Source organism: Budorcas taxicolor, chromosome 11, assembly GCF_023091745.1.
Source record: "Budorcas taxicolor isolate Tak-1 chromosome 11, Takin1.1, whole genome shotgun sequence".
NCBI classification, from domain to species: domain Eukaryota; kingdom Metazoa; phylum Chordata; class Mammalia; order Artiodactyla; family Bovidae; genus Budorcas; species Budorcas taxicolor.
The window spans coordinates 31,010,082-31,023,410 of record NC_068920.1 but is presented as its reverse complement, the minus strand read 5'-3'; the positions used below and the strand labels follow the sequence as shown (position 1 = coordinate 31,023,410).

The following is a 13,329-nucleotide window of genomic DNA, read 5'->3' as shown; positions in this document are numbered from 1 at the left end:
GACCACAATGAGGTACCATTTCACGCCAGTCAGAATGGCTGCGATCCAAAAGTCTACAAGCAATAAATGCTGGAGAGGGTGTGGAGAAAAGGGAACCCTCTTACACTGTTGGTGGGAATGCAAACTAGTACAGCCACTATGGAGAACAGTGTGGACATTCCTTAAAAAACTGGAAATAGAACTGCCTTATGACCCAGCTATCCCACTGCTGGGCATACACACCAAGGAAACCAGAAGTGAAAGAGACACGTGTACCCCAATGTTCATCACAGCACTGTTTATAATAGCCAGGACATGGAAACAACCTAAATGTCCATCTGCAGATGAATGGATAAGAAAGCCATGGTACATATACACAATGGAGTATTACTCAGCCATTAAAAAGAATACATTTGAATCAGTTTTAATTAGGTGGATGAAACTGAAGCCAATTATACAGAGTGAAGTAAGCCAGAAAGAAAAACACCAATACAGTATACTAACGCATATATATGGAATTTAGAAAGATGGTAACGATAACCCTGTATGCAAGACACTAAAGAGACACAGATGTATAGAACAGTCTTTGGACTCTGTGGGAGAGGGAGAGGGTGGGATGATTGAGGAGAATGGCATTGAAGCATGTATAATATCATATAAGAAACGAATTGCCAGTCTAGGTTCAATGCAGGAAACAGGATGCTTAGGGCTAGTGCACTGGGATGACCCAGAGAGATGGTATGGGGAGGGAGGTGGGAGGGGGGTTCAGGATTGGGAACACATGTACACCCGTGGCGGATTCATGTTGATGTATGGCAAAACCAATACAATATTGTAAAGTAAAAATAATAATAATAATAAAATATTTTTAAAAATAAAATAAAATCACCAAGTGAGACTAGCAAAAAGAAAACAGAATTTCAAAAAATTAGCTTCTCGGTGCTGCTCACTGTAGGGTGGAGTCCAAAACCCTTGTCAAAGCCAAAAAATCTACCACCACCTTGTGACAACAACCCTCCTCCCCTGCCCTGCCACCGCCACCACCTGTGTCACCACCACTTGGGGACAGGATGGATAATTAGGCCACAGTCTTTAGTGAGGAGACATATTCCTCAGTTCTGTGGTGTTCTTCATCACACGTTTATGAAGTTTCTGAAGGGCACTGGAGACTATTGCCAAGCACAGCACGACCTCTATGCAGACAAGTGATTTGTAGAAATTCACTATCACTCCGATAAGAAGCTCCCAGTGAATAACCTGGACATAGAAGAACTGAACTGAAATTCACAGAGCATTTTTTACAAGACTTCTGACCTGGATGGAGTAAACTTCAGCACACTTCATTTCTAAAACCTTAGTATTACTGAACCAAAGAATTGTTGCTTCTTGTTAGAAAGGTCATTTCATTTCCCATTACTCTCAACTTCATACTCTAAAGCACTGAGTATTTCAAGTGAAGTATATTGAAGTAGATTCAGCTTCTTTGCATCATCTCTGTTATTCAATTTTTAAATTTTTTCATAATCTTATTGAGCATTTTTTAACTAAATTAACATGCTTCAAATGAACCACCAAGATCCTGTGGAGCTCATATACAAGAACATGAGATTTCTTATTACACACAATCAAATTAATGCAAACTTAACAAATGTATGGAGGAACTTAAGTACCACAATAATAAGAGTATGTGTTGTTGTTCAGTTGCTCAGTCCTGTCCGACTCTTTGCAACCCCATGGACTGCAGCACGCCAGGCTTCCCTGTCCATCACCAACTCCCGGAGTTCATTCAAACTCAAGTCCATTGAGTCGGTGATGCCATCCAATCATCTCATCCTCTGTCATCCCCTTCTCCTCCCGCCTTCAATCTTTCCCAGCATCAGAGTCCTTCACTATCTCATGGAGGTTTCTCAAACTCATTTCCATTGAGTCAATGATGCCATCCAGCCATCTTATCCTCTGTGGCTCCTTTCTCATCCTGCCCTCAATCTTTCCCAGCATCAGAGTCTTTTCCAATGAATCAGCTCTTTGCATTGGGTGGCCTAAATATTGGAACTTCAGCATCAGTCCTTTCAATGACTATTCAGGGATGATTTCCTATAGGACTAACTGGCTCAATCTCTTTGCTGTCCAAGGGACTTTAAGAATCTTCTCCAGTACCTCAGTTCAAAAGCATTAATTCTTCTGCACTCATTCTTTTTTTATGGTCTAACTCTAACACCCATACATAACTACTGCTAAAACCACAGCTTTGACTATATGGACCATTGTCAGCAAAGTTTTACCACAATTATAAGAGTATGTGAAGTTACCACAATAATAAGAGTGTGTGAAGAAACTTACAACACTATTCTTGAGAAAGAAGGTAGCTGTGATCTCAGTGGGCCTTTTGATGACGGTGCTGAATAGTGAGGACTAGTTTATAAATTCAGAAGCTGAATGACTCTACTAAGATAAATGAATCCCCTTTCATATGGTGCTTTATCTTTTAGTTAAAAGTTATTCGCATGGTAAGATCATGAGGCTCCAAGAGAGAGAGTGGAAGCATGCAACACCTCTGAAGTCCAGCACAATATCCCTTCTACCACACACGTTCTATTAGCCAAGCAAGTCACAGAACCAGTCAAAATTCAAAAGTCAAGGGAGGAAACACTTGAGAAACACTAACACATCACTCAAAATTCTCCAAGCCAGGCTTCAGCAATATGTGAACCGTGAACTCCCTGACGTTCAAGCTGTTTTTAGAAAAGGCAGAGACCAAATTGCCAACATCCACTGGATCATGGAAAAAGCAAGAGAGTTCCAGGAAAACATCTATTTCTGCTTTATTGACTATGCCAAAGCCTTTGACTGTGTGGATCACAAGAAACTGTGGAAAATTCTGAAAGAGATGGGAATACCAGACCACCTGACCTGCCTCTTGAGAAACCTATAAGCAGGCCAGGAAACAACAGTTAGAACTGGACATGGAACAACAGACTGGTTCCAAATAGGAGAAGGAGTACATCAAGGCTGTATATTGTCACCCTGCTTATTTAACTTCTATGCAGAGTTCATCATGAGAAACGCTGGGCTGGAAGAAACACAAGCTGGAATCAAGATTGCCGGGAGAAATATCAATCACCTCAGATATGCAGATGACACCACCTTTATGGCAGAAAGTGAAGAGGAACTAAAAAGCCTCTTGAAGGAAACCAGAATTAAAAGAGACATATGTACCCCAATGTTCATCACAGCACTGTTTATAATAGCAAGGAAATGGAAGCAACCTAGATGTCCATCAGCAGATGAATGGATAAGAAAGCTGTGCTACATATACACAATGGAGTATTACTCAGCCATTAAAAAGAATACAGTTGAATCAATTCTAATTAGGTGGATGAAACTGGAGCCAATTATACAGAGTGAAGTAAGCCAGAAAGAAAAACACCAATACAGTATACTAACACATATATATGGAATTTATAAAGATGGTAATGATAACCCTGTATGTGAGACAGCAAAAGAGACACAGATGTGTAGAACAGACTTTTGGACTCTGTGGGAGAGGGAGAAGGTGGGATGATTTGGGAGAATGGCATTGAAACATGTATACTATCATGTAAGAAATGAACTGCCAGTCTAGGTTCAATGCAGGATACAGGATGCTTGGGGCTGGTGCACTGGGATGACCCAGAGAGATGGTATGGGGAGGGAGGTGGGAGGGGCGTTCAGGATTGGGAACTCATGTACACCCAGAGTGGATTCATGTTGATGTATGGCAAAACCAATACAGTATTGTAAAGTAAAATAAAGTAAAATTTAAAATATATATATAATATAAAATAAAATAAAAAGCCTCTTGATGAAAGTGAAAGAGGAGAGTGAAAAAGTTGGCTTAAAGCTCAACATTCAGAAAACGAAGATCATGGCATCTGATCCCATCACTTCATGGCAAATAGATGGGGAAACAGTGGAAACAGTGGCAGACTTTATTTTGGGGGGCTCCAAAATCACTGCAGATGGTGACTGCAGCCATGAAATTCAAAGACACTTACTCCTTGGAAGAAAAGTTATGACAAACCTGGATAGCATATTCAAAAGCAGGGACATTACTTTGCCAACAAAGGTCCATCTAGTCAAGGCTACAGTTTTTCTAGTGATCATGTATGGATGTGAGTTGGACTGTGAAGAAAGCTGAGTGCTGAAGAATTGATGCTTTTGAACTGTGGTGTTGGAGAAGACTTTTGAGAGTCCCTTGGACTGCAAGGAGATCCAACCGGTCCATTCTGAAGATCAGCCCTGGGATTTCTTTGGAAGGAATGATGCTAAAGCTGAAACTCCAGTACTTTGGCCACCTCATGCGAAGAGTTGACTCATTGGAAAAGACTCTGATGCTGGGAGGGATTGGGGGAAGGAGGAGAAGGGGTCGACAGAGGATGAGATGGCTGGATGGCATCACTGACTCGATGGACATGAGTCTGAGTGAACTCCGGGAGTTGGTGATGGACAGGGAGGCCTGGCGTGCTGCGATTCATGGGGTCACAAAGAGTCAGACACGACTGAGCGACTGAACTGAACTGATATGAACACATCACTTATGCATGGAAGGAGCTAATCACACACATTGCAGAGGGTGTGGAGAGAGAAAAAGGTAGCTATTTTTGCTAACCATCTTCAACAGACACTATGCTTCCCCTGTAATTAATGAATTCCCTATCTATTTTGTGTCAAGTCTACCATTATGTCTTTAATGTGTGTGTATGAATCCCTGAAAACCAATGATTAGTGTTACTTTTTAAATAAATATTAGTTGAATAAATTCCTTAGAAAATACTAAAGAATAACCTTTTAGAGAGGAAATATCAACTCTAACTTTGAATCAGAACCATATGGAGAGAAATAAGGTGGGTGTTCCTTGGTAGCTCAGTTGGTAAAGAATCTGCCTGCAGTGCAGGGGACCCAGGATCCATCCCTGGGTCATGAAGATCCCTTGGAAAAGGAAAGGGCAAACCACTCCAGTATCTTTGCCTGGAAAATCCCATGGACAGAGGAGCCTAGTGGACTTCAGTCCATGGGATCACAAAGAGTTGAGCATGACTGAGTGACTAAAACTTTCACTTTCAAGGTGGTGTAATTTATGTGAAATTAAAAGGAATTTTATTCATTAAAAAATACTTCTGGCTAAAACAATTCTTAATCATAAAATTTCTGAAATTCTTGTAGTTTTCCCATACTTCTCTGAAGTTGTTTACCAACTTATTTTTGTTTGTAGTGTGTTTCCCAACCTCTCTCACAAAAAAAAAAAAGTGGTTTCTGCTAATGAATTGAGCAGACATTTAATATTTTATATGTCTTTGGAGCTGGGTGACTTAACATTTGATACTTGACAATTTGTTTTATTATACAATTGATTAAAACCATATATTTATACTGTCTGGGAACATGTGCTTATAGTTCTGTGGGAGAAATAACTTGTCAGTGTTCACCAGCTTATAGAAACACAGTGTAAGGACTTAAACATTAAATAAATAATGAAATGCATTTCTCTTTAAAAATGAAAACAATTTAAGGAATCTCTAGGACAACATCAAGGGTACCAACATTCACCTTATAGGGATCCCAGAAAGAGGACAGAGAGAGAAGCATATGGAATATGTAAATGTGGAGCTGCACCGTGAAGCAAGCAGACTTGGAGTGTTCCCTAGGCTCAGGCTGGGACATGAGCCTGGGGGGCAGTCTTGGGAAACTGGTCAGTCACTCATGCAGTTTTCAGTCCTCTCTCTCCTCACTGCTTTAGGAGCAAGCCAGTGTGCACGGCTCCTAAGGAGTGGAGTCCAAGCTTCCCACAGCCCTTCTCTTAATCTCACAAGTCCTCCAATCAGTCAAAGGGGCTCATCTTCTCTGTCGAAGAACATAGAGCTGGGGTGCCCAGTATCTGGCTGGAATCACTCACTCCCTGGGGAGGATCTCTGCCCATGTCAACTCTCTTTTCTTCTGAGTCCCATCCCAAGGGTACAGGTCCTGACCTGATGCTTCTCTTCCTAAGTGGCTTCCATGTGGATATTTCTTATAGCCTTGGTTGTACAGGAATCTTTCTCCCAGTCTCCAGTTAGTTTCCAGTAAGAATTGTTCCACTTGTAGATATAATTTTTGTGCATTCATTAGGGGAGGGAGTTTCCCATCCTCCTATTCCACCATCTGTTCTCTTCCTATGCATAATTCATCTAATGGGACTGCAAGATGCAGAATTTATATCCAAATGACAACTTCCTCCTCCTTAGTCTTTCACACTTCCCTTTAGATCATGTCAATGAAAGGTATTCAGTACCTTATCCACTTTTTAAATCATTTAAACAATTAGTATTAAGTATCATCTACTTTTTTCATCATCTTAATATGTATCTTTGACTACTGAGGGGTTTTTTTAATTACTTTTGACAGAAGCAAATAGATACTTTTGTGAACTCTTGTGTATCTGGAAGATTATTAAGATTTATTAGAATGTTTTATAATAATCAGAATAAATACCAACTGCATTGATATATGATATGAAAGTTATTTGTTGCCTTCATAATTATTTTGGATGACTACTTAGTTTAATTCAAACAAAAATTTTAAATCTGAGAATTTCATAGTAATATTAATAGCATAGAGTGGTCACATAAATATTTTATTCCAATAGTACATTTCCACAGAATTAATATCACATTGTGTATGCACTCTATGATAGCAGTTACATATAATATAAGTTATTCATTATATTTTACTGTTGATGTACTTTTACTTTTGTTTTACTTTTTTTTTTTTTTTTTTTTTGCCATACTGTGAGGCATGTGGGATCTTAGTTTACCAACCAGGGATTGAATCCATACCCCTTACACTGGAAGTGCAGAATCTTAAACACTGTACCACTATGAAAGTCCCTACATTACCTCTTATATTTATTTATTTTGCTTCCTAAATGTTCATATTCACCAACAAATGGAGACAGATGTGTCCATGGCAATCCCTGAGAGATGGATCAAACTACTTCCTGACATACTTCTGAGAATATGTCTCCTGGGCAAGAGAGGCAGGATAAGGATTCAGAACAGGGAGAAGAAATGAAGTGTAACATATTCATATACCTTTTTTTTTTCATGGTGAGAAAAGTTCAAATATATCATCATGTAATCAGTACAGCCCTTACACATCCATACATGTGCATGCGTGCATGTGTGTGTATGTCTGTGTGTGTGTGTGTGTGTGTGTAGTTGAGAGCATGGCTAGGAAGGACATAGTGCTCTCTGAGAAGACAATCATCCTGGGATCAGACGTGGCCCTGATTACAACAAATCTTCCCAGTGCATGGTCTTAGAAAAGAGGATTAGAGAGATATACATCCTCTGAATTTTGGGAGGTTATACAGAGAGTGTTTAGACAAAAATCAGGAGTGGCTTATCGAAAGCAAATACTATCTACTTTTTTCTTCAAATATTAGGATTAAAGGTATGTGATATAACTGATGCCTTAAAAGAAAAGGGGGTTGTAGAAAACAGTGGATTAAAATGTGCACATGGATAGACAATACCAAAAGCATTATTCAGTTCTGGAGATTATTTTAATCAGTTCTTTTCTCCTTATCTGAAGAGTATAAGGATTTACTCAGTTTGCAGTATCACTGTCATAAAATTGTTATAAGCTGTTCTAAAATAATTATTTCTAAGGAAATAGGCATATCTCTTATTGTTGGGTTATGCAAATGCCTAGATTATCCTGTAAATGTTACTCCAAACAAATGATAACATAGTTTCTGCTGAGCTATGTTAAGGCATCACCTAGCTAAATATTAGGTGATTGATGAAAAGACTATGGGTGAATTGTGGAAAGCAATGGGAAATCTTCTCTACAAACTAATGACCAATTTATATAAATTGTATCTACTATTCAAGTATTTTGAAATGGCGATTTCAGAATAACAAAAGTTAATATTTATTGAGGTTTTTAGTATGCAAGGCACTGTATTGTTTCAGGTAAAATATCTGATAATGTCTCAGACGTTTTCCTTTGACTAATAGGAACCAAACATTTCATTATGAAAACTGAGATTAATCAGGGATTAAGTCAGTTAAGAAGCATTTCTAATTATGTGATGCTGACCCAAAATGAATCACTTCTGCTGGATTATTTCCAAAGCAAAACTATACAGAATGTGCTTGTCTTGGATCTTGAGGCTGGGTAAGGTGGTACATGATCCCAAGCCATTGAGTTATTAAAGTTATCTTGTCTCCTTCCTCTGTCACTGAAACTCCATCTCAAGATTCAAACCTTCACACACATGTCAATGTCCAGTGGCCACATAATCTTTTATCACTTTGAGTAGGAATAGGCAAATACAATTTAAAATAGGGCATGAAGCTCTTATGTCTTTATATTAATATCACAGTGCATATTTGCTTGATGACTGACTGAATATAGTTATTTTAATTATCTGGTAATAATAGGGAATACTGCAGGCCATATGAGTTGAGTTTAGATGATGATAAAAGTGAATTTTAATTCCTTATTTTTCATTCATGGTTTCCCTCTATAATGTTTCCATTTTAACTCAAAACAACTCAGCAAGCAAGACTGGAAAGACTTCATCATCCTTACTTCATACAGAAATGATTAATCAGAGGTTTTAGGTCAAGAAAATGTATCAGGTGAGAGAGAGAAAAATGTCTGAGCCAAACTGTTATACTGCCTGTGATGGTCCTTTCTGCAGACTCCTGACACCTGTCCTTGAGCATCTCACTCTTTTTCTGTAACAATGATTAAAATGAAACATTCTTGCTATGAACATAAAGCTGACCTCTACTACATGTATCTCAAGGTCCCTGCACAAAGGTCAACAGAGCAAATCCTGAAAACAATAGAAAGTGCAATGAAGAAATCAGATATCACCTGGTATAGTTTTATTAACATTCTTAAGTCAGTTTAAATATTTCAAATCACTCACTTCACTATCTTGGACAACTTATTTTTTCAAATGTCTATGAATTTCATGAGGTTTTAAAAAGTACTTAACACAGGATGACTTTTTATTCATCCTGTGCATCTAAGAATATAGAATGACTAACAGCATGCATTAGCCTTTGGGCAGTCAACCCTCCCTGTGTGCCATCCACAGCTAGGTTTCTCCCATTCCCCACATCCCCGGACTTTCCCTAACACAGGTGTTTGCATTTATGCCTACAGCCTAAATGGGACAATGATACTTCTGAAACGAAATCTTTGCAATATCACTACCTAGGAAAGAGTAAGGTATTCTCCTTTTTTGGTCAGAATTTCCCCCTTAGTTCTTCCATCAGTGTCACTGAGAAAGCTGCAGTTCTTCCCAAATACAGGAGAATAGAACTAGTTTTTTAAAACAATTGTGTGTTTAATTGACAAAACAGATGACAACTTCTCCACATCCAGAGCTTTTATGTAACAACATAGGCTACTATTTAGAAGTGAAGATATATAAGAAAATGTTTGGGGTTTTAAAAAAAGATAACTAAACAATTGTCTCTTTTTCTTGCCACAGCCTTAACTGAATTTCTTTGCTACATGTCGAATATAGATATTCAATTATATTAATTAATTTAATTAGATATAGTGCAAGGTAAATATATGAAAATTAGTTTAAATAATGTAAATGCATTTAATATTTTATGTGTGAGCAAATTTTTCAACAATCATACCCATCAAGTGTTCTTGTCATCATGCAGAGTTGTTACTCCATATTTAACAGAATTTTGAATCAGTCCACTTATTTCTGACCTTTTTTCCTACTGTTTAAATCCCATGACAACAGTAAATGCAAAATAATCTGAAAATACTCAATGTTCAATAAATGTTTGTTGAGTGAACAACTGAAGAAAGCAACTAAGCAACCAAAGAAGAGGAAAGAAATAGAAATCTTAAGACCTTTATTTGATAAAATGAAGAGGTGAAAGAAAATTGTACTGAAATTTTGTTCCAGTTTATGCTTGCTGACTAGACATATATTGGACAAATCAACGGGTACAGTGAACATAGGATAGGACTGGGTTTCAGGACGAGTGTAACTCCCAAACTGTTTAAATTTAAATTGTAGTTAAGAAATTTATCTCTTTGACTCACTAGAGCTTGTTAAGAGTAATATAAGGATTCATATTTCTATCTGAAATAATCTTTCTGATGACTTTGCCTTTCTTTTATTCAGGTCATGAGTCTCAATTGTTCTTTGTGGCAAGACAACAGCATGTCTGTGAAACGCTTTGCATTTATCAAATTCTCTGAGGTCACTGAACAGTGTTTCCTTTTATTTTCCCTCATTCTATTCATGTTTTTAGCATCACTGACAGGCAATGCTCTCATAGCCCTTGCCATCTGGACCAATCCAGCCCTCCATACCCCCATGTACTTCTTCCTGGCCAACTTGTCTCTCTTGGAGATTGGATACACTTGCTCTACTATACCTAAGATGCTGCAGAACCTTGTGAGTGAGGCCCGAGGAATCTCTCGGGAGGGCTGTGCTACACAGATGTTTTTCTTTACATTATTTGGTATCAGTGAGTGCTGCCTTTTGGCAGCCATGGCTTTTGATCGCTATATGGCCATATGCTCCCCACTTCATTAGGCAACACGAATGAGTCATGGAATGTGTGTCCATTTAGCAATGGTTTCTTGGGGAGTGGGTTGCATAGTAGGCTTGGGCCAAACCAACTATATTTTCTCTTTAGACTTCTGTGGCCCCTGTGAAATAGACCACTTCTTCTGTGATCTCCCCCCTATTCTGGCACTAGCCTGTGGGGATACATCCCATAATGAGGTTGCAGTCTTTGTTGCAGCCATTCTTTGCATTTCCAGCCCATTTTTATTAATCATTGCTTCTTATGGCAGAATTCTAGCTTCTGTGTTGGTCATGCCCTCCCCTGAAGGCCGTCAAAAAGCTCTTTCCACCTGTTCTTCCCACCTGCTGGTAGTAACACTCTTCTATGGCTCAGCATCTGTCACCTACTTGAGGCCCAAGGCTAGCCATTCACCTGGGGTAGATAAACTCCTAGCCCTCTTCTATACTGTGGTGACATCCATGCTCAACCCTATCATCTACAGCTTACGGAACAAGGAAGTCAAGACAGCTCTTCGGAGAACTCTGGGCAAGAAAAATGTTTTGACTCACAGGTAGATACCAAAGGACCACACAAATTTCTTTGAAAAAGATGCACACTCAACCTCAGAGGAAGGAAAAAAAGAAAGAAAGACAGAGGTAGGGATAAAGAGAGGGAGTATGGAGGGAGGAAGGAAGGGTGGAAGGAGAGAAAGAAAGAGGGAGAGAAGGAGAAAGGGAGTGTAGGAGGTTGAGAGGGAAGAAGGAAGGAAGACAGAAAGGAAGGAAGGAAACTCTGTACTTGTCAAGGTGTGTTTTAAGAAACTTCTTTAGTAACAGTGATTTTAATTTTGGAGATAGTTCTCTTCTTATAGCAAAAGTTCTGATTGCCAAATTCTGAAAGAAAATTGGCTACCAATGAATTTTAATAAGTGAATCTAATACTAGACTGGCTTTCTAAAACATTTCAGTCTAGGCTAAAGTACAGGCTTAGAGTATAAATTACCAGATTTTATCTCAGAAGCCTAGGAAATTCTCACTCCATACTCTCAGGCATTTTCTCTCCTCTGAGAGGTCAATGTGACTTCTGCCATGGTCACTAGGGTAGTGCTTCCACATATGCCAGTCCCACATGACTCTTAATTCCCTAATAACTCTATGATGTTCATTACTTTCTTCCATAAAAATGTTTTAAATTCTTCATCCTTAACTATTGGTATATGAAGTAGTCAAATAATTATTTTATGAGTTGTGGATACTATAAAAATGTGTAAACATTCAAAAAAGCAAACTCTTAAAATTCAGAGGTAATTGTGGCAGAATATTAAAAGAAAAACATGAGAAATTTTTACCAAGAGTCCCCATAGAAAAAATGTTTTTGAAAAGAAAGAGAAATCATATTTAAATTCAAGAATGGAAGAAGAAAACTGAGCTTAAAGTAATTAATATAAATAATGTTAATGATTTTATGTAATTTACAACATGTACAAATGTGCAGATGAATCCTGGCAGGATATATTTGGAAATTATCCAAAACTTGCTCTTAAGAGAAATGAACATAGTTACAACAAAATCTAGTATCTAAAGGCATCTATAGAAGAAATTATCTTGGATTTGAACTCTAGTCCTTGGGGAAGAGCTGTGGTCTATGAGGATTTAGCAACTACCCATACAGTAGTGGTAACATGATAGGAATGGAGAACTCTGCTGCTGTGACAACTTACAAATAGGATGAATAAATTTTAGTGATCTAACATATAGCATACTGACTGTAGTTAATAATACTGTATTGTATACTTGAAATTTGCTAAGAGAGTAGACCTAAGTGTTCCTACCACACACATACACAAAAGATATCTACATTAGGTGATGCTATTTAACTTGATTTTGGCAATCATTTCATGATGAACACATATATAAAATCATCACATTGTCCACCTTAAGTTTTAACTCGACAATTTTTTCCATTTTATCTCAATAAAGCTGAAAAAGAAAAAGAAGATGTAATAATGCTATGATTAGGGGATGGTAGTGATGTTCACTAATGACCAAGATTTGTTTTACTGGACACATTTTACCAAAAGCTATATAATCCACTGAAGATCAAAACATAACATATTGCATTTTTTATTTATATCTGTGTGCAATTAACAAAAAATGGAAAGAATCTGAACATGAAAAAATAACTATTTAACAATTATGCTATAGAAATAGGCAGAAATTATATGCAGGCATTAGAGATTACTATTCAAAGTGTTTATTAATCTAGAAAAATGATTATTAAAAACTAAAGCAAGTAAAAACAATTTGTATAGCATAATCATTTTTGCTTGGTTTACTAATTTTGTAAAGTCTTATAAGTTCAAAAATATCAAAAACTGGGAGGTTACATGTAAAAGCATAAGATTAGAACATTTCCGCTCATCATATACAAAATGCAAATGTATACTCAAATAAGTATATTTTTTGAGTATACAAAAGTATACTCAAAATGGATTAAAGACATAGATGTAAAACCAGAAACCATAAAACTTCTAGAAGAGAACATAGGCAGAACACTCATTCAGTAAAATCACAGCCATATTTGTTTAAAACTGTATGCTAAGGCAAAAGAAAAAACAAACAAACAAACAAACAAATTGGACCTAATTAATGTTAAAAGCTTTTTCATAGCAAAGAAAACAATCTATTCATAACCAAAAGACAGCCTACTAAGTGGGAGAAAATATTTGCAAATGATATGACTGGTATGGGATTAATATCCAAAATATATA

The 13,329-nt window shown here is 37.5% G+C and overlaps 1 protein-coding gene across 1 annotated transcript; it reads left to right on the top strand.

The window, feature by feature from the left end:
- The first annotated feature begins 10,156 nt into the window (after positions 1 to 10,156).
- Positions 10,157 to 11,134, top strand: LOC128056536 (olfactory receptor 10C1-like). Its single transcript, XM_052649321.1, is given in 1 exon segment — positions 10,157 to 11,134. A coding segment is annotated over 1 exon segment (963 nt). The 5' UTR covers positions 10,157 to 10,171.
- The last annotated feature ends 2,195 nt before the right edge of the window (positions 11,135 to 13,329 follow it).